Below are 22,697 nucleotides of genomic sequence, written 5' to 3'. Positions count from 1 at the left end.
GATAATATTTGTTTTTTATATAAATTACTTCATTTAAAAGCTGCGATCTCAAGCTTTATGCCCGTGGGTCTGTTTCCCTGTTTGACTGAATTTTCGCGGAGTTATAGATCATTTTCGAACGCGTTTCAAATGGGAGTTTACTGACAGAGAGAAGGCAGAAATAGCATCATGTTATTTTTTCTTTATTTGTCAAAAAGCAAAACACTTTATTTTTATTGTGAGTATACAGAAAAAAAATAGAAACTGAACAGGATCGATTGATGTATTACACGAAAATGAAAGATCAAAATTAACAGAGCATTTTGTGTTTATTTTTCATTGCTAAAAAAAAAAACGAGCAAAACGCGCGGGCGCGTTTTTGGTCCCCAGAGGGTTAAACAGCACAACTGTTTCCATCATTGATAGAATGATTACTGAAGGATCATAAGACACCAAAGACTGGAGTACTTGATGAAAATTCAGCTTTGCATCACAAAAATAAATTACATTTTAAAATATATTAAAAAAGAGAACCATTATTTTAAATTGTAATAATATTTCATAATATTACTGTTTTTTTTTTTTTTTTTTTAACTGCAGGCTTGATGAGCATAAGAGACTTCTTTCAAAAACATTAATAATAGTAATGTTTCCAAACTTTTGACTGGTACTGTATATATATTTTACATGTTTTGATTTATTACCAACAATGAGTTTTATTTCTTAAACTCATTCCCTCATTTTTATTCTCTCCCCAGACATTATGGCTGCAACACCATCTGAAAACCAAATCCATGACAGATCTCTTCATGTTCATAATTTCATCGTTCTGTGGACATTATCCTGCTATAATAAAAACACCCCTGAAAAACATTCACCTCCTTGTCACACAAGCAGACTGCAGTCATAAACACCATAAACACACCAGAAACACACATGGTCAAAGGTTGCATATCACCTGGTGTCATAAAACCCCCATATAGGGACATATCCTGTCATGAAACCCCTATATGGACATATCCTGTCATACAGTCCCCATATATGGACACATATCCTGTCATAAAACCGATATATATATATATATATATGGACATATCCTGTCATAAAACTACAATATATGGACATATCCTGTCATAAAACCCGGACATATCCTGTCATAAAACTCCCATATATGGACATATCCTGTCATAAAACCCATATATATGGACATATCCTGTCATAAAACTCCCATATATGGACATATACAAAAGTAATTTACTTTTGTAAATGTAGTAATGTGAGTAATAAGTGAAGATTAAAATGCTGTTTTTGGAGTTGTTTAATCAACTCTTTATGCTCTACATACTTGAGTTTATCCAGATTGTAGTTTGGATCCTCCAGTTTATCAGTGAACAGCTTGACTCCTGAATCTCCTGGGTGATTGTAGCTCAGATCCAGCTCTCTCAGGTGTAAGGGGTTTGAACTCAGAGCTGAAGACACATAACCACAGCCTTCTTCTGTCACCATACAGCCAGACAATCTACAAAGACATACAGCAACAGTGCACATGACATTAGTTTGGCAATCAGACGTTACTATCACACACTGATCTTGGCTGCGTTTCCCAAAAGAATCTAAGAATATATATATTTTTTTTAAATTACATTGTTTTGAATTGAAAATATATGGTTTACATTTAGACAAGAAGCATTAACAGTCATACAAATAACAGTGATTGTGTGCATATTTCAAAATAAATCATTATTTGCAAGTATTTCAAATGCATTAATTTACAATGAATTCTAAAAAAAACCTTAATTTCCCTTTAATATCTTTAAATCTTTTTATAGAACTTTTACAATAATACCAGGATACATACACTGGAGAATAGTGAAAAATATATGAAGCTCATAACATCTCTCAGCCAGTCATCAAAAGATGGAGGGAGATTTTGTTTCCATAGCAGAATAATGCACTGTCTAGCTAATAATGTTGAGAAGGCAAAAGCCTTTGCAGTATTTCCAGACAAGCCAGTGACATTTGGAGAAAGTCCAAAAAATCTGTCTCTTTGTCACTAAAGACAAACTTACATTATAGTTGCTAATAAATTCTTAATTTCTCTTAAATATCTTAAAGGTACAATATGATGTGGGTATGTTCGAATGTACTTTTGCAATAATTGTTTAGAACACGTAAAACTGCGCAGCGTTATCACAACAATGAATTCGACATACAGTAACATCTATGATAACCAATTTAGTATTAAACCTTACTTTTCTTGCGGTTAATTCATGAGGTTCAAGAGTCAGGAAGGAAGAGAACAGGGGTCGGCGTGACTGGGACTCGTATTTTATTAAAATAAAGCAAAACAAACAAAAGTCGCGCACAACGCGCATTCACGGTGGCAACCGCGACGGCACAAAACAGTTCAAAAATGAGAGCTCGGATCCACCGGTTTTCTTTCTCTGCGTCCAATTTTCTCTTCAGTCTCTCTCTCATTCCAGCGCGGCTTATAAGCGGTCTCTCCACGTGGATCACAGCAATAACACACAGGTGTTCGTCATTTGCACTTGACCTACTTGTGTCCCGCTCGTCTCTTCTCTCTCTCCCATTACAAACCACGCCCCCTCGCCACAAAAAGCATGTCATTATAAAAATAGAACTTAGCCTCATCCATGAACATGATTTTTCGATTCCCATCTGACTGATTTACATCCACGGTGGTGTTTAAAATGACAGTTCCCATCATTCCACGCTCCTTCACATCGTCATCAAGCTATGCAGTTGTTGTTGTTTGGAATGTAGCGCCCTCTAGCGGCAATAAAATTCTTGCATATTGTACCTTTAAATTATTATAATTTTTTTTTATCTGTTTATTGAACTTTTACAATAATACAAGGATACAGATACAGGAGAATTGTGAAAAATATTGTTATTGTCCAAGTTAAGAATGGGCATAACCAAAACATATGTAATAAATCAGCAGGGGCCTGATGGCAATGATCACAGAGAGGATCAACACCAGGCTTGATCTTTGCCAACCTCACTTTTGTCCAGTTAATTCAATGAATACATTTTAATTGGATAAGACTGTGACGAGCACAAATAGAAGAGGTATGAACATGGGACAGGATTTGGTTCTAAGTCTCATCATAATATGTGAGGCATAGATCCGACTCCCACTTTTGTCTAAGAAAAGAGAGAGAGGAAGTGGAGATGGAGGAAATCAGCCTGTATATTGTAGACAATGCACCCCTTTTATCTAAGGCTACTTCAAGAATCTGATCAAGGTAAAATCTAGGTAAAACGTTTATCTTCACCGAATTCACGCGTAAAATTAGCCTTGAAGAGATCTAAGCACTAACGTGTAAATAATACTCCTAAATATTTAAAACTATGGGAAGCAACTTTAAACATTGAAGCACTCGTTGGTAAAACAGACATTGGAAAATGTATTGGATATAACTCACTTTTATTTATAGGAAAGGAATATTAAGGAATTAATAATTCTCAAAGCTTCGGGTAAAGAAACATCCGGATCAGAGATATAGAGCAACACATCATCGGCGTATAAATAAATTTTGTGAACAGCACCAGCTCTCCTAATTCCCTGTATGGCCGGCTCACTACGAATGGCAATTGCCAAGGGTTCAATTACCAAAGCAAAAAGCAAAGGTGAAAGTGAGCATCCTTGCCTAGTGCCACGTTTCAAGTGGAAAATAGAGGACGATACTCCATTGGTCCAGACTGAACATGATGAGGAGGAATATAAAAGTTTTATCCAGGATATGAACATGTTGCCAAAACCGAATTTCTGTAGCAGACAGAAAAGGTAATTCCATTCCACCCGATCAAAGTCTTTCTCTGCGTCCAGAATAGCCTCTGATGGGTGAGAATTAGAGGAATAAATGAAATTCAATGCCCTTCTTATATTATAAGACTGTAGTCTGTTTTGAATAAAACCAGTTTGGTCGTTGTGTATGATCGCCAGAAAAATCAATTCAAGACGCTTTGCAAGCATTTTACCTAGTATCTTTACATCTACATTCAAAAGACTGACTGGCCTGTACAAACCACATTTGTGTGGGTCTTTGTCTTTTTTCAAAATCAAAGAAATACAAGACTGAGGAAGGGTTGGAGGCAGGCAGCCAGTCTAATAACATGTTTAGGAGAGGTGTTTTAAGTGTTTGAGAAAACATCTTTCTGCACAGGGAACCCGTCGGGCCCAGGGGTCTTGCCATTCTGCATACTCTGGATTGCTAGCACTATCTCCTCTGTGGAAAACGGTAATTCTAGCTCTTCTCTCATTGTGTCCATTATTGTAGGTATGGGCAAAGGTTTTTAAATTTTTTTAGCTGACTTTTCCTTTAACTGAAGTGCAAGAAGTTTACTTGGCTTGTCACCATACTCAAAAAAATGCATCTTTAGTCTTCAGCAATAACTTTTCAGCCTGATTAGTTGATAATATTAAAATCCGATTGAAATTTGAGTCTTTTTTTGTAAATTTCAGGATCTAAAGAAGCTGCATAATTCAGCTTATTCGAGCCAAATAAGTATTTCAGCGAGGAATTCAGACCTTAGAGACATGATTTCCTCACGAATTGTTGTGGTAAGCATCTCTTTTAAAAGAGCTGGTGTTAACCCCGAAGCAGCCACAGCCATGTTACCGGCATCGTCAGATTCATCAGGAGCAGGAGAAGCACATTTAAATTTAGGCATACCCTTACGAAAAAAAAGTATACTTCAAGTTCATTTTATGAAGTATACTTGAGTAATGTTCAAGTATATTTTTAAGTATACTTTATGTAGTAAGTATACTAATGTCAATATGTACTAGTAGTAAACTTGTAAGTGTACTATTTTAATACCACTTGGGACTAAATTGGCCCACTTGAAGTATATAAAAGTATATGTTTAAGTGTACTATAAGTGTAACAGTAGTAAACTTTAAGTGCACAACTAGTTCATAATTATGTTTCTCATTTGTACTGCAAGTGAACTTATGAGTATACTAGTAGTTTACTATTTTAATACTTGTAGCATCTTTGAAGTATACTCTCAGTAAACTACTAGTTTAGTAGTTTTATACTACAAGCTTTCTTTTAATGTACTCTCAGTAAACTACTAGTTTAGTAGTTTTATACTACAAGTTTACTGAGAGTACACTAAAAGAGTAAAACTAATATAAAAATGGTAAACTATAAATATGATGTTAAGTTCACTTAAAGAAAACTTGTAGAATAAAACGATTAAACTAGTAGTTTACTGAGAGTACACTAAAAGAGTAAAAATAATATATAAATGGTAAACTATAAGCATGATGTTAAGTTCACTTAAAGAAAACTTGTAGTATAAAACTACTAAACTAGTAGTTTTCTTTAAGTGAACTTAACATCATACTTATAGTTTACCATTTATATATTATTTTTACTCTTTTAGTGTACTCTTAGTAAACTACTAGTTTAGTAGTTTTATTCTACAAGTTTTCTTTAAGTGAACTTAACATTATACTTATAGTTTACTATTTATATACACTTTTTGCAGTTGCAGTAGGCCTACATACAGTAAATGTAAATGTTATTTTTTATACTTGAAAAATACCTTTAACTCTAATTTTAAAAACATTTTATTAGCTTCATGCATCTTTTTTTATCGCCACTCGAATGTCAGTAAGTTTCATAAAGAAAGGCAACATTTTGTTAAAATGTTGAGAAAATAGTTGAGAAAATCACATTTTTGTCAAAGACTACGCCTTGATCAGATCCAGAACGATGATCAAAACACAGGTGGAGTAGATCAAGTCCAACACCCCCAAAGCTTCACAGTCGTTTTCTCTTCATGGGTTAGGCCTACGCTTCATTTCATTTGGAAACATTAAGCAGTTTTGATTTACAAGCTGTTTAATGTTTGATGATCACATTATTTTACATTTGAGTGAGCAATCTTCTATCACATGGTTCAGTTTCTTCTTCTCCTGTGTTTTGATCCAGAGATTCTGTACTAGAACTGTCATAGCGCCCCCTACCGTATACCAGTGAAAACATGGATAGCTGGAAAATTCAGTCAATGGTGGGGAAAAGTTTAATTAAAGTAAATATGTACACTACCAGTGAACTAGCCTACACAAAAATTCAGATACGCAGAATTAGAAAATGATCTGTTTTATATCAACATTTTAATCAATATTTTCAAACAAAGTTTCATAAGACTGTATATGAAAAACAATGTAAAAAAGTATATTTAATAGGCTACTCGATCAAAAGAGTTAACACAACTTCAAGCCAAGTATACTTTGAATAATTAAAATTTTAAGTATATCTCGATCAAAAGATTGAGTACAAGTATAGGCCAAATATACTTGGACTTTTCTCTCAGTATAAGTCAAGTACACTTAAGTGTAATTAAGTATATTTTTGAGAAGTATATAAAATGTAGACTGAAAGTATGCTTTCTTCTTTTTAGTTGAAAAGAAGTATACTAATAGAACACTTGAATAAACTTATTTTCCATGCTTATTTTATTTACTCTATAAGCTATTCCACCCGAAAGTTTGTTACTATATAAAGCTGAACATGTTAGTTTATAAGACGTTATGTAATATTATGTTTTTTAAAAAGTATTTAATAAGCTACTCGATCAAAATAGTAAACACAAGTACAAGCCAAGAATACTTAGAATACTTAATTATACATTTAAGTATATATCGATCAACAAGTATAGGCCAAATATACTTAGATGTTTCTGTCAGTATAAGTCAAGTATACTTAAGTGCAATTTGAAGTATATTTCTGAGAAGTACATAAAGTATATTTCTGAGAAGTATATAAAAAGTAGACTGAAAGTATACTTTCTTATTTTTAGTTTAAAAGAAGTATACTAATAGAACACTTGAATAAACTTCTTTTTCGTAAGGGTAGCAGCGATAATGACAAGCTCCAGCTATCATTCAAAGGTTCTCTACCGTTGTAGACGTCATCTTAAAGTACTAAGGATATTAAATGTTCCCGTTGACTATTGAAAATAAATTAAATCTATGGAGCAGCTCCCAGAAAATGTTATAAGTTGCAAAAAATATTTTGGTGTGTACCCAGCATGAGATGCTAACTGTGTCCTGTGCACAGCCACTAGATGGCGCTGCTAGCTTGTTCAATGCTGTCAGAAGCTAATCATGCATGAAATAGAAGCATTTTACAGTTTTAGTAACTGTTGCAAATTCAATCTTCATACGGTCCATTCCCTTCCCCTCACCCCAAACAATATTTTTCTTAAACTTATGCAGTCCATGTGGGTCATACGTCTGTATAAATATGGAAAAATATTGCATTCCTGCAAATGTTTTGTCTCTTGGGGTGCTAAGTGACTGCTTACCTTGCTTGTTGGTCAGCCTCTAATTATAGCATATTTAATTATTTTAAAACATTCACCTCAGTATCTCCAGCTGACAGTTTGGACTCTTCAGTCCATCAGAAAGAAGCTTCACTCCAGAATCCTGCAGGTCATTGTTACTCAGGTCCAGCTCTCTCAGAAAGGAGTTTGAGGATTGTAGAGCTGATGATAAACTCTCACAGGACTGAGCTGTGAGATTACAGCTGTGTAGCCTGTGTAGAGAACAAAACAAAGAGCAGTAGTAATGCTTATTAGCATTTATAATCTGGAGCTTGAAAAAAAACTTTAACTGTAGTGAATTAAGCTAAACTAAAACAATTATCTCTTCATAATTTCACACACATTACTTTTCTTAATTTTTCTGAACTGTCTAGGCCAGCAAGTCACTCATTTAAATTGAAGGCAATAACAAAAGACTAACAATGTTCATAAATTAATGTAAAGGATACTCTTACAGTGCTCTTCTGGTGTTTCTGATCACCGGCAGAAATCTCATCAGTGCTTTATCAGATCTTCTGTATTTCTGCAGTTCAAACATCTCTTGAGTCTCTTCTGACATCAGGAGCACAAACACCAGACCAGACCATTGAGCAGAGGACAGATTCTGTGCTGAAAGTTTTCCTGAGCTCAGAGTCTTCTGGATTTCCTCCACAAAGTCATCTTTCAGTTCACTCAGACAGTGGAAGAGATTGATGGTCCTCTCTACTGATTCCTCCTTCTCTATTTTATTTTTGATATAGTCTACAGTTTTTTTCATGTCCCCTGTTTTCTGTTTCAGCCCTGGCAGTAGTCCCTTCAGGTCACTCTGATCGGACTCCAGTGAGAGACCCAGGAGGAACCGGAGGAAAAGGTCCAGGTGTCCGTTCTTACTCTGTAAAGCTTTCTTGACTGCAGCATTATGAAGCTGAAACTGTGGCTTTTTGGACAGTTTCCATGCCAGTTTTTCTCTCCAGGATTGAAGAAATAGGTCAGCTTTCTCTTCTTTGCCCATCATAAACACATAAAGAGCAGCAAGGAATTCCTGTACGCTGAGATGAACGAAGCTGTAAACGTTTCTTGCTGCTACCTTTTCCTCCTGAAACATTCGAGTGCATAACCCAGAGTACACTGAACCTTCACTGACATCTAGTCCACATTCCTCAAGATCTTTTTTGTAGAAAATCAGGTTTCCTTTCTCCAGCTGTTGAAAGGCCAGTTTCCCAAGCTTCAGAATAATCTGGTCAAAAGACACTGCATTGGAATTAGGTTCGGGCTCAGCACAGTATTTTTCTTCCATCTGTTTCTTCTGAGAAATTAAGAAGCTTGTGTACATCCCTGTGAGAGTTGTGGGAGTTTTGTCATTGCTCTCTCGAGCCAGTAGAGGCTGAAGAACAATAAGAGAGATCCAGCAGAAGACAGGGATGTGGCACATGATGTAAAGACTCCTAGATTTCTTGATGTGACTGATGAGGTTTCCAGCAACTTCAGGACTGTTTTTGATGAAGTATTGCTCTTTCTGCTCATCGTTAAATCCTCGCACCTCTGTCACTTGATCAATGTAGTTTCGGGAAATCAGACTGGCTGCTGCTGGTCTGGATGTGATCCAGATGAGAGCAGAGGGAACCAGATGTGTCTTGATGAGGCTTGTTATTATCTTACTCACTGTTGTTTTTTCATTTACATTTATAAATGTGTCATCTTCTTTAAAGTTCAAAGTAAAACGACATTCATCCAGCCCATCAAAGATGAACATAACTTTGCCATCACCTTCAGGAAGAGAGGTCAATTCTTCAGGACTTCTAAAGAAGTATTTGTTGAGCAGTCCCATGAGACTGCACTCTCCTTTAATCAAATTCAGTCTACGGAATGGAAGTGGAAATATGAAGACAATATCCTGATTTTCTGTTCCTTTAGCCCAGTCAAAGATGAATTTATTGACAGAGACAGTTTTTCCCACTCCTGCGATCCCCATTGTCAGCACTTTTCTGTTTCGTCGATCTGTGTCATACTGGACTTTAAACATGTTCTTACACTCGATTGGCTTCTCCTTGGCAGTCAATTGGTTTTGATTTGATTCGATCTGTATCACTTCATGGTCGTTCACTCTTCCTCCAGTCTCATTCTCCACTACATATAAATTAGTGTAGATGTCGCTCAGGTATTCCCGATGACCCGTCTCTGAATTACCAACCAGTATCCGCTTGTAGTCCTGTTTTAATTTGTTCTTCAGTGTGATGCTGGTCTCTGTGTAATCATGCAGAGTAACTTGACTGTCTGCAGTTGAGCCTTTAAGAAAGAGGGGAAAATACAGTGATCGTGTTTTTCATAAATTCATGCTTTTACTATATTCAAATGAATCACACTCTTACTGCAATAGTGTTTACATGCACGTCTTACACTGATTATGCTGAAGTTGACAACATAAATGGTGATGAAAACACCTTGACTAATGCTGACTCGAATGCAATTGGTGTAAATTAAAAAAAATCTTAATAACTTCTGAATCATTTCTAATTCCTTCCAGAACATTCCTTGGATTGTCACTATTGGACTCAGATCAACTTCAGGCCACTTAGGTGAAACACAGGTTTGAAACCACTTGAGGGTGAGTAAATGACAGAATTATCCTTTTTAAGTAAACTATTGCTTTAAGGCCATGCTGACCAAAATTATTACAAGATTTTTGATCAAACCATTGTCATCTAGCACACCAAACAAGACATGAGACTGTATTAGAGTTAGGTTGGGGTTATTGCATTGACCCTTCGTATGTAGAAGTTGTTTGTTGAAGTTTTAATTCAGGGTTTAAGACTCTTGTAAACCATTTAACCATTCGTAAAAAATGACTAGACAGTCTGTTCTAATAAATGTACTTGTATAAGATCTGCTGCTGTTCTTCTTGGTCCTGTAATTGTTGCTTGCTGTTATATTTTCACTTGTTTCCATGTACAGACAGGGATTATTTACCCCTGATCTCTTCTGAATGAGCTCCAACAGCGGCAGATGTCTTCACATTGCCTTCGGCTTGACTTGAGTGTGTGTGTGAGAGAGGATCACTCACTAGGAAACATAAATCACACAAACACATCAGCAGAGCAAATTTTATGTCAAACCATTACAATGGTTACCAGTTAGTCACATTACAGTCACTGTGAATTAAACCTTACCTTGTTTGTGATTGTTCTCCAGCTGCTCAGCCAGATTGTTCTGGTTTATCTTCCTCAGGATCTTCACCGTGATCTTCACCGCTTCTTCTGGTCTAAAATGTCCTACCATCTTATCCACTGTGTCTAAGATATCTGCTTTCTCCATGTCATTCTTTGTTATACACTCATGATCATTCTTCAAGTGCCACTTAAACTTCTTCCATTCAGCTTCGTCCAGATCACTCAGTGATTTCTCAAGCAGATCTTTAACTTTAACAGACGCCATCAACCTTTTCAGATTCACATCTGCAGGATAAAAAGAAAAAGATCTGAAGTAGTTTCACTCTAAACATGTTGACATAAGCGCTCAAATGTTATTTGGATTATGAAATGAAGCTGTGATCGGATCAGGACTCTCATCCAAACTCATCTGTTAACCCTCTGAGGTCGACAAACGCGCCGGTGCGTTTTGCTGGATTTTCTTCACATTGTAGCACAATAAACTTAAATTTCTCCATCATTTATGGTCATACAGAAAAAAGAAATATGAAAAAAGAATCTGTGATATTTCTACTTTTGTATGTGTCCACTTACAATCGAATCAAAACATTGTGCTTTTGTAAAATAAAGAAAATAAACAGGGTGTGCGTTCTGCCTCTCCGTCGCGGTGAACTTTTTTTTCTTGAGCACGTCTATAAACTGAAACAAAAGTCAGCGAATACTTGTCACACATTTATGAGCCATATACCTTTATAAACATTTAAGTGTGTACTTTTAAATGATCGGATTCAAACTGAAAACAAATATTCTCTGTTTAAGTAATTTGTATAAAACCAACAAGATGTCCAGCTTCTCACACGCTTGCTAATTATTTTTAAGGTAAGAAATTCTTAATTATTAGTTCATGTTATTGTTGCATAGACTTCACATTACAGTTGAACTGTTGCTAGATATATGGTGAGTATTATCATATTTGGACCCGTGTTTACTGTTACTGTGTTTGTGGATATCTGCTCAAACGTAGATATGTATAATATGGTAAACATAATGTTTCATATTTAGGAGCGAGCTCTGGTTTTGAATGTATCATATTTGGAGCGCGATCGCGTTTGAAAAGCAAAACGCACCAAACATTAGGCTTCATGTTTTTACTATTATCTCATTTCATATCATCATAACGAATGGAAACATTTGAAGTAACATATGATAATCAATATATTTTTCTCTAGCGTAGGTGTTACTGAAATCTTTTGGAAGATTTATATGCTGCTATAGGTTATTGTTATTATTATTTTATGCAGCACTGTGCATAGCCTATGCTTACAAGGCACAACAAACCTGGTGTTCATTATATTATATATTGTTGGAAACATTATGTGTGTGTGTGTGTGTGTGTGTGTGTGTGTATTCTGTGAATTTTAAAAAGCAATTTTAACCAGAAAAATCTAAAAATGTATTCCCAATAAATTTTAGAACTATATTCCCTATAGTTCCTCTTTATATCAGTATGTTCACTCTTTTTTTTTTTTTTCAGGGCCCAGATGCCACTGAGTCCTGCTGACTTCAACATTCACATGAGTCTCTGTATATGAACATGGTAAAGTGAAAATCAAACACCTTGGAAATGAAAGGTATGTACAATGTTTTTAGGAATGGCACAAAGGTCTCTGTCTTTGGATCATTGTTTTCAATAAGTGCTTTTTTTGTCATTTGTTGTGAATGAATGAATGAATGAATGAATGAATGAATGAATGAATGAATGAATGAATGAATGAATGCATGAATGCATGAATGAATGAATGAATGAATGAATGAATGAATGTTATTATTGTGTCATGTCCAAATAGGACCCATCCCTTTCGGGATTATAAGACACCACAAATCACTTTCAATTATAGCATTCACTTCCTGTAGATGGTAACATACTTCACAGTAGGTCAACACATGCATAAATAAATAAAGTAGGACATAAAAGTGAGAAAAAATAAATAAATGAACAAAAATAAAATATAATAATAATAATAAAATAAAGAATTACAGATTTAGTTTCTCACCTAAATGTATTTTTTGTTCTCTTTGCCCAGGCTTTTTCTAAATAATCAGCAAGGGCGAATATCTTATAATCAAAAAACCACTTTAGTCTATCCGCATCATTCAACCACATCAAATCTGTAGTTTTACACTTTTTAAACAGCTTCAACCGCATCTCATGGTATAAAGGGCAGTAAAACATAAAATGAAACTCATTCTCTATATCAATATTACAATAATCACAGATTCTTTCTTCCTCTGACACTCTCCTGTAACGTCCTGTTTCCAGGTGCAGGGGCAAAACTCCAGAGCGGAGCTGAGCGCACAATGATCTCTGTTTTTTGATAGGGGAGCACATACATATTTTTCATTTCCAAAACAACTCTTTATTATTCTATTGGTTTAAGATATATATCTTGTGACCATTTTCTTTTATGTATATCTAATAAAACTTCCTTTATAGCAAGTATATGTACTGTATTTATATTTTGAAAAAGGTCAAGAGCTCCAATTTGTGTAAATATATCTTGTACGTCACATGCCCATGCACCCTTTACAGACACATCCCAGTTGAATATTTTCTTAGCAACTCGGTTCTCAGGCATTTTCACCAATCTATTCCATAAAGCCATCATACTACCTTTACATCTTACTTCACTTGGTTCCCAACCCATGTCACCCGTTATTGCTAAGATTGGGGTAAATTTATGGACTCCTAAAAAATAACGTATTGCTCTATTTTGTACCATCTCTCCTCTCACATTTATTTTTGAGCCCCATATTCCTGCCATATAGTCCATGACAGGGCAAACACAGGCCTGAAATAATTTGGAATAGGTAGCATATCCCAGGTTTCCCAACTGTTTTGTTTTTGCTATTACACCCCCAAGCGCTCTACTAGCAGATTCGGCCAATGTACCTATACCATACTTATAATTCAAATACTCATCCAAAATAAAGCCCAGATATTTATAATGTTCTACATAATCCAACTTGTGACCCCAAAAATAAAATTGAAACTTACTTCTTCTATGCCCAGATTTTCTAAAATGCATAATCTGTGTTTTACTATGGTTAACTCTAAGTCTCCACTTCCCAGACCATTTTTCGGCACACTCTAACATCTTCTGAAGATGTTCTTCATTTTCCGCCACCAAGATTATGTCATCTGCATAAAGTAATATGTCTAATGTGTTATCCCCATCATAATTTATATCCAATCCAAGAGCTTTTATTTCCTGTGCCAAATTATTAATAAATATGGCAAACAGGGTAGGGGAGAGACAGTCCCCCTGTTTAACCCCTTGTGGTGTAGGGAACCACTCTGAATAGTACTCATTGACTTTAACACAAGCTTGAGGATCTTTATACAATGATTGTAAGGCCCAATAAAACCTTCCCTCTAGCCCTTCTCTTGAAAGACAATAAAATAATAAATCTCTGTTTACAGAGTCAAAAGCTTTTTGAAAATCAATATAACAAACAAATGATGGCTTGTCTTGTATTAATCTATTTCTAACTACCGTAGTGATAGAAAATACATGATCCACACAAGCTCTTGCCTTTCTGAAACCGTTCTGCTCCTCTACTAAACGATCATTTTCTTCCAGGTAGGCCATGAGCCTGTTATTAAGAATAGATGTATATAATTTGTATGTATGTTGTACTCAATAAGCTAATTCCCCGGTAATTAGCTGGTACTCTGGGGTCATTTTTTATAGATTTTGGTATTGGACTAATAATCGACTTGTACCACGTAGAAGGAATGAGCCCATTTTCAAAACAAAATTTGAATAAAATAGAAAGGAGATCTTTAAATAACAGACATTTCAATATTTCATTTGTCAACATATCAATACCAGAAGCCTTTCCCACTTTCAGGGCATCAATAGCTTTTTGTACCTCCTCCTCGTTAATATCTGCGTTTAACACATTTTCATGGTCAGAGTGAGATGCTTCTCTTTCTAACTTACAATTAAAAAGACAAATTTAATTTAGAAAAACTGAATCAAAGCAATCCTTTTCCTGATTACCGAAAACAAATCTGAAAAACACTTTTCCCATTCCTGCAATACCTGTGAGACATCTGAAACTATTTGACCCTTATTATCATATATTTCAAGTGGTATTTTATTATATCTTTTGGGCCCGAGTTTTCTAATCTGATCCCAAAATCGTTGCGGGTTGGAAACATTCATATCCTCTAGTTGTAAAATACAACCCTTATTATACTGTCTTTTAAAATATCTTAACCTTTTGTCAAACTGATTTTGTCTCAATTTAAATTCAGCTCTACAGTGTTGTTTTAATTCTTTTCCACCTTTACATTTCAGATAAATATGCTCTGCTTTACGCATCAACTTCCACAAATTTTTAAGCTCTTCATTCCAGAAAGGTTTATTTAACCTGTGAATTTTGTGAGATGACTTTGTTCTTATTTCTACTCCTCCTAATTCATCATACAACAAATTACATACCCTACTATACCAATTATCTATGACATCTTGTTTATTTTGTGCTACTTGCAATTTGTCAACTAATTCCATTATACCTTTAGTTAATTTCTCTGAGGGTCGCTTTAGATCATGCCTACCTAACTTGCAGGTAGACCTTTTATAAGCCTCCTGATTGCTCTCTTCTATGTTAAAACCAATTTGTTGCCGTACACTTAATTCAAGTAATAATAATGAATGGTCTGGAACATGACACCTGTCACTGATCAAGTCGTAACATTGACAATCAGAGATGAGTTGGGATGGAGATATAACTTTAAAGTCAAGACAGGTTTCAAGGCAATCAAAGGGTATAACTATATAGTCTACAACCGCCTTCCCTTTGGTTGAAATCGAAGTAAAGTTATCACTAAGGGGGCTTACCCGGCCATTTAAAACACACATTTTAGTGTCTACTAGAAATTCCAAAAAGGCCTCACCATGACGATTCACATAGTCATCAATTGCAATACGCATAGGGATATTGTCCACCTCTTTCACATAGTCCAACTTGTCACCAATTCGACTATTGAAGTCACCGACAACATAAATTGCATCCAAATTTGAAAATAAATACATCTGACTTGATAAATGAGCAAAAAAAGTGGATGCATCCCTGCCCCAAAAAGATGTCTCGGGTGGTAAATAACAGGAATACACAGCAAAACCATAATCAGAATATCTGTGCGTAAAACAGATCCCTATAATCCCATCAACTGTTTTGTCAACTATTTCTATTTCATATTCTCTAAAAAGACATGATTTAACAAATATACCTACTCCACCCGAGCCTCTTGGTGCTTTAATATGTGTCATCCTATTCTGCCCAAACCATACATAACCCTCTAAATGTATTACTGAATCTCCCATTAAGTGCGTTTCATTTAGAGCAATCAGATCAGGTGCAAGTGCTGTTAGAATTGTAGATCGCAAACCTCTATTCAGGTCAGTCCAACCGTTAATGTTCCAATGTGCCAGAGTTAGAGAGTCTGAAGAGGAATGAGCAGCATTTCACGAGGTATCCGTGTGGCGTTGTCTCCCATGTCCGTCTACTCGCGGCTGTTCTTTCCTCCGTAATCGTCCATTTCCAGCGACATAGAACTCTGATCCCCCCGGGATTTCCTTAAGAAGCGTCTTAAAGTTTGTTTCGATCAGTCTCTCAGTATGAGACTTCGCCGACCGTATATACACTCTGCTGAACTCCTGTTGCTCTCGTAGTTGCTGCTTTCTCCGTAGAATCGCAACCTTCTCATGAACAGATCTGAACTCCGCTTGTGTTGTGTATATTTGGATTATGTTGTGTTGTAAATAAATCCAAACAATCAAAAAGCCATTCTTTTTTAAATCTCCTCATTCTTTGTGCAAGGTTGCTCAGAATGATAGGGCCTGATAGCTCCTAAAATAGGGCCATTAGGGAGTGTCTTTGTCTTTCTCAGGTGTGAAAAGCTTACATATTAATGAGGTGATTACGCCCTTTCGCATAAAGCTTTCTTACACAAAACACGTCTTAGAATTTTTAAATAAATATATTGTCTTCTCTGAATGAGCAGTCAGGATGATTTTCACATAGTTTTGGAGCAAATATTCTAGGCTACGTGATACAATTTTCAAAAGTCTTGTGAAGAAATAATCAGTAGGGGTTTCATGACCTTATTTCAGTGACAATCTTTTTTTTGTATTTTCACAAACCACGCATAAATGTCATTATCTCAAAACTACAAACTTTTACATACATGCTGCTGATATATTATTGTAGCAGAGTTTGTGCTGAATACAGTGTAATTAGACTTTAGCCATGAAAATGTCACAAGTAACAGAAATAAGCACAAATGTCAGAGCATATCAGAACACCTCCAGGACCCAGAAAACAGCTCAGACCCCAGAGGGTTAAAGGGGTCCTTTAATCTTATTTCTCAGCAACTAATCACTCTCTCTCACTCATATCCAAGGAAAATCATGAACACTATCATCCTTTATGTGGCAGGATAGGTGATGTTGCCCTCCTATTGGCCCTGGTTAAGTGTGGCTTTGGCAGACCAATGAGGTGGAAGCGGCCGCAATATTTAAGGACCCTTATTTTGACGGGTGTACGGGTCCTCATAAGTCTGGGTTCTTCCCTTCCTGGCATTCTCGTTTCTGTTCTCGTTTCTTCTGAGGTATGTTGACACTCTCTCTGATGGTGTAATGATGTGAATAGCTCTAGTAATATTCTCTATTTATAATTTAGTTAGCAACACCAATGTATGGTTGCTTAAAGTAAAACAGGTTGTTATTGAAACTCTTAGATCCTTCATTCCCCTCTTAATCATATATGAAAACACTGGATTACATAGACTGATTAAATGCAAGCAATGATCATGATCAAAACATACTCTGAAAAGCTTGTGTGATCAGGCCGTACTCTACCTACATGCTCTTTAACAGAACAGCTCTTCTCTGTCGTACCGCATACCAGCGTCAGTTGAGAGTGTGTGTCTGACGTCAGATGAAAACGACAGTCGAGTGTCTCACAAAACAAACCAATGTACAAGAGTCTGATGAGAAACACTCCTGAAACTGTAACTAATAAAGCTGCTTTCAAATGATTCACAGTGGCCCTGTGACGATGAGATGCAGTTATGATATCATCACCTGGTCCGTGTGACAGAAACACATGAGCGCAAAGCACAACTTTTTTTTTTTGTATTGTTTTGTAATTTAGGGTATTTAAGCCAGACCTCCTCAGCCTTTAGGAGAGAAGGGGTCAGTGAGTTAAGCTGAAGTTGCGGTTGTGCTGTTTAAAGCAAATTTACGTTGTAAAGTAGAAAAAGTATGCGAAGAGTAAAGCGTTTGTAACTATTCTATTTTCTTTTTCAATTTATGGTTTTATTTTCTTTATCCATTTTCACAGACTTGTAATTTGTACCCCAATTATTGCTATTTGCAGAGGTGAAAAGTAACAAATTACATTTACTAGCATTACTGTGAGTATTTTTTTTACTTTTTAAGTAGTTTTTAAAAATCTGTAATTTTACTTTTATTTAAGCATTTAGCAAAAAACATTAGCGTTTTGTTTTAAGTATTGTAATTCCCTTGGTCCCTAAAGGCATACGTTACGAATGGCCTCAATATTGATCCGAACCATGCGTCCCACTCAGAGGAGAAAAGACATGATCCGTATTGAGTTTAGCTAAATCGTGCACTGATCTTCCAGTGTTGTCTGGGATATATGAACATGTAACAGTTGCATGTTCCTCCCTGGGAGGCTAACAGAATATCAAGAGCCATTCGATTTAGCAAAACAAGCTTCCTCACAGTGTTGCGAGATTGGGCGGGTTTGAATTTGATTGTGCGGGTAAAGGGTTCCCTTTCAAGGGAACTCGAGCTGCATCGAAACGCGGTGGGAACGCCCTGCGCGATTGCGTCGTGAAGCATGTGTATAATCAGTCCAATGGAAAAACGAGACGTCATCGACCAGGAAGCTATAAACCAGCGCTGAAAACAGACCGCGACAGCTTCTGTGCCTTCAGCAAGCGATCTGTGTATTCTGTCCTTGTAATATTTATTGTTGTCTGTCAAGTTGCAATATATATATATTATGGCAAAAGAGAGCAAGCAAGCGTTGTGTTGTTCCCTGCCCACGTTATATCACAGGTGGGGACACACACTCCAGAGTAAAAAGCTTTGTGTTGCTCGTTTGGGAGTGGAGCATGCCAACAGTCAGTTCTCGAGGGGGCTGACTGTGAGCATTGCGAGAAGTTGTCCATGAGGACGCTCCGCTCCCGCCGGCCGTTCTTCGAGGAGGACGGTTCGGTGCGCGCCCCCCGAGGCGCGGGTCCCGCAGCTGCCAAGGCACGGCGTCGACGCGCATCTTGGGGATTGCAAATGGTTCTAACAAACACCTGTTAGATCCAGTGCCTTATCTCGGGGAGAAGCATGCTCTGCGGTTTCTCCTCCCCGGGATGAGGCATTCATCCTGCGATTTCCAGTTCCGAGGAATTGGTATCGTTAGTGTTTTGTTTTAAAAAAAAACAAATAAATAAAAGAAAAATAAGGCAGATGTTTTTGAGTTTTCAATAATAAATAAATAAGTGAGCTCATAACTCTGTTGAATAAAGAGGAGCTTATAAAATGAGGTTTTATCCTGTGCTGTTGCTAAGTTAAATATTACTGGCCAGCCGAAAATATAAGGAAAACTCTATATCTCAGCCTCCTCGTCGGGGAGTGCCGTTTTTTCCCTATCTCCACACTGAGGTGTCGAGATCGTGGAATAAACCGGTTTCTATTTGTGTTTTATCCCTAAACTTCTACTATAGTAATGTTATGGGTATAAAGTATCATGGTATGACAGTGCCTCGGGTTAAAGAGACGCTTGCGATCTCTCTCCTGGGTCGTCATCATAACCCCAACGTTACCCACCACCAGTCATCATAAATAATAGATAAATATTATTAGGCAGCACTGGTAGGAAAAGTATATAAGGACATGGATGAATGTGAGGATGTAACAGCACTGACGCTATTCGAGAATTGCGTCGCGCAACAGATAAACTATACCGGGGAGGGACGGTTTTGAGAAATCGTTTCTCCTCTGCGTCCTCTGGGTGGCGACTCTCTGAGGAGGGTCGCAGCGCTGTCAGTTCGGTTGTTTCCTGCTGGTGGCCACGGAGTGATATATATTTATATGTATATATATAGTTTTTCTGATGTAAAGAGAAATTAAGATAAATATGTCTGTTCTTCTGGATGCTCCGCTTTCAAAAAAAAAACGAAGAAATAAACTCTTCAGCGGCGTTCGAGAGGTTTCTTCCTCACCGCTCTAATGTTCCTGAGACTGCTGGGCGGGAGCAGTCTCAGCCTACTAAAGCTCCTCGCAGCATAGAGTGCGGCAAAACAGAGATTCGCCATTCGGGTTCATCCACAATCGAAAGGGACCTGGGTGGCGGTCGCAGTCTAGCCAGTTAGAGATATGCAAGATCTGAGGACTGTTTTATCTCTAAAATAGCTTGGAAGAAGAAGCCCTGACGCTGAGGCTGCAGGCTTCTGAGGGTGGTCCCCTCCGGGGTAGGGACGGTTTTGAGAAATCGTTTCTCCTCGGCGCCCTCTGGGGTGCGATATCTCAGCCTCCTCTCCTCTCAGCCTCTCTGAGGATGGTCGCAACGTTGCCAGTTCGGTTTTCCTGCCGGTTCGCCGTTTCAGGATACCGAGGTGTCAGCGTCCCCAAACGATCCTCCGAGGAGGGTCGTAGAGCAGTCAGTTCGGTTTCCCTGCCGGTTCGTCGTTTCAGGGCACTGAGGTGCCTGCTTTTTCCAACGATCCTCCGAGGAGGGTCGTAGGAACAAAGCTAGTTAGAGGTAGGCAAGATCTGAGGACTGTCGTTATCTCTAATAAAACTTACTTACACACTATAGAAAAGGGTTTCAGAATTCAGTTCGGTTCTCGTCCGCCCAGATTTCTAGAGGTCCTCCCCACAATGGTGGACCCCGAGCAGGCTCTGGTTATGGAGCAGGAAGTACTGACACTTCTGCAAAAGGAGCTATAGAAGGGGTTCCTCCTCCCATCAGACAGTCAGGGTTTTACAGCCATTACTTCATTGTTCCGAAAGAGGATGAGGGGTTGCGTCCTATTCTAGACCTGCGTCAATTAAGGCGGGCATACACGGTGCGAGTTCGGACACTTGGGAGGTCGTGAGATATTGCACACGTTGCGAGTCAGTTTAACTGATAATCACGTCAAAGCAGCTGGTACACGGCATGACTGTCATGCACGAATTTGATCCCGAGCCAGCAGCAATCACGTGAGCTTTCGCGCTAAACACAGAGACCGTCAATGTTGCATGATGCAGGCAAAGCTTCAGATAGAAAAATTACAGAAATGTGCAAATGATTTGCTGAAAAGCAGAGAACAGTAGCCATTTCTTTCAACATAAAAACTTAAGAGAGAGAGAGAGAGAGAGAGGTGTGTGTGTGTGTGTGTGTGTGTGTGTGTGTGTGTGTGTGTGTGTGTGTGTGTGTGTGTGTGTGACAGTGTATGCGCACACTGTATCGACGTGGTTGTGTATAGGGCAATAGGGGACAGCTGGTGAAAATCGGGCCGACTCCCCGAATTTTTTAAACATGTTTAAAAATTATCGGGAGGTCGGGGAGGTGCTCATAACATGCTCGGCTCCATGCGAGCATCACCGATTCCACTCGATTTCTCCCGAGTGAAAAAAATCCTCTGCGAGCTCGTGAAAACAGCAAAAATCGCAGGTTTAAACAGCAGGTTTCAGAATCTCAAGTTCAAAGTATGCTTACGCTAAATATGATTGTGTCACAGTCTCAGTCCGAGGACTTGTTTGTCACAATAGACTTGAAGGATGTGTACTTCCATGTATCTATCCATCCTCATCACAGGAGGTTCCTGAGGTTTGCTTTCGGGGAGCGAAGCATACCAGTATCAGGTTCTTCCCTTCAGCCTAGGTTTATCACCCCACACCTTTACAAAATGTGTGGATGCAGCTCTGGCTCCTCTGAGACTCCAGGGCATTCGCGTAGTGATTTATCTCGACGATTGGTTGATTTTTAGCTCAGTCCGAGCAGATGGCAGTTCGGCATCGAGATGTCGTTCTGTCTCACATAAAGAGGTTAGGGTTGTGGCTCAACGCCAAGAAGAGTGTGCTCCTCCCAGCTCAGAGGACCACTTTTCCGGGTGTTTTATCTCACAGCCGTAAAGGGGGTAAACTAGGCCAGTCACTCACTGTGAAACAGTTTCAGAGACTGTTGGGGCTCATGGCAGCTGCGTCCAACGTAATCACTTTTCGCCTTCTGTACATGAGACCTCTGCAGTGGTGGCTCAGGACCAAGGGGTTTTCTCTGAGGGGAAATCCGTTTCGCATGATCAAGGTCACGCGGCGATGCCTTCGTGCCTTGGTCATGTGGAAGAAACCTTGGTTCCTCGCCCAGGGCCCGGTGCTGGGGGCTTCTTATCGACGCGTAATGCTTTCGAAGGATGCTTCCCTCACGGGATGGGGGGCGGTCATGAGTAGCCGCTCGGCGAAAGGTCTTTGGGACCATCAACGTTCTTGGCACATAAATCGGCTAGAAATGATGGCGGTATTTCGAACTCTCTAATACTTCCTGCCAGACCTGAGAGGTCACCATGTGCTTGTCCTTCTGGACAACACACTGATGGTTTCGTATATCAGAGCAGATATCCTGTTAACCCTCTGGGGACCAAAAACGCGCCCGCGCGTTTTGCTCGTTTTTTTTTTTTAGCAATGAAAATAAACACTAAATGCTCTGTTAATTTTGATCTTTCATTTTCGTGTAATACATCAATCGATCCTGTTCAGTTTCTATTTTTTTTCTGTATACTCACAATAAAAATAAAGTGTTTTGCTTTTTGACAAATAAAGAAATATTAACATGATGCGATTTCTGCCTTCTCTCTGTCAGTAAACTCCCATTTGAAACGCGTTCGAAAATGATCTATAACTCCGCGAAAATTCAGTCAAACAGGCAAACAGACCCATGGGCATAAAGCTTGAGATCGCAGCTTTTAAATGAAGTAATTTATATAAAAAACAAATATTCTCAGCTTCTGTAATCTGTACAAAAAGAGAGCGACTCCAGTCAAGCTCATTATGAGCCATTCAAAAGTAATTTGACCACTCCCCGGAGAGCGCGTGCTATTCAAATGCAAATTCTGAGAACCATTTCAGTCTGTGAAACGCCCCCACATCAGCT

At 38.0% G+C, this 22,697-nt stretch overlaps 1 protein-coding gene across 1 annotated transcript in view; it reads right to left on the bottom strand.

The window, feature by feature from the left end:
• The window catches only part of LOC311289545 (protein NLRC3-like), a 138,366-nt gene extending 127,597 nt beyond the window's left edge, over positions 1–10,769 (bottom strand). Inside the window, exons 1-5 of the mRNA XM_084407634.1 lie at positions 10,491–10,769; positions 10,291–10,383; positions 7,800–9,609; positions 7,383–7,556; positions 1,325–1,498 (exon numbers count right to left, since the gene is read on the bottom strand). Coding sequence (XP_084263760.1) covers positions 1,325–1,498; positions 7,383–7,556; positions 7,800–9,609; positions 10,291–10,383; positions 10,491–10,755 — 2,516 coding nt within the window. The 5' untranslated portion in view covers positions 10,756–10,769. The remainder of the gene's footprint in view (positions 1–1,324; positions 1,499–7,382; positions 7,557–7,799; positions 9,610–10,290; positions 10,384–10,490) is intronic.
• Between the last annotated feature and the right edge of the window lie 11,928 nt (positions 10,770–22,697).

This window comes from Rutilus rutilus (assembly GCF_951802725.1).
Source record: "Rutilus rutilus genome assembly, chromosome: 4".
In the NCBI taxonomy this organism is placed as follows: domain Eukaryota; kingdom Metazoa; phylum Chordata; class Actinopteri; order Cypriniformes; family Leuciscidae; genus Rutilus; species Rutilus rutilus.
Note: the sequence above shows the minus strand (reverse complement) of the source record. Positions and strands in the feature narration are given on the sequence as shown.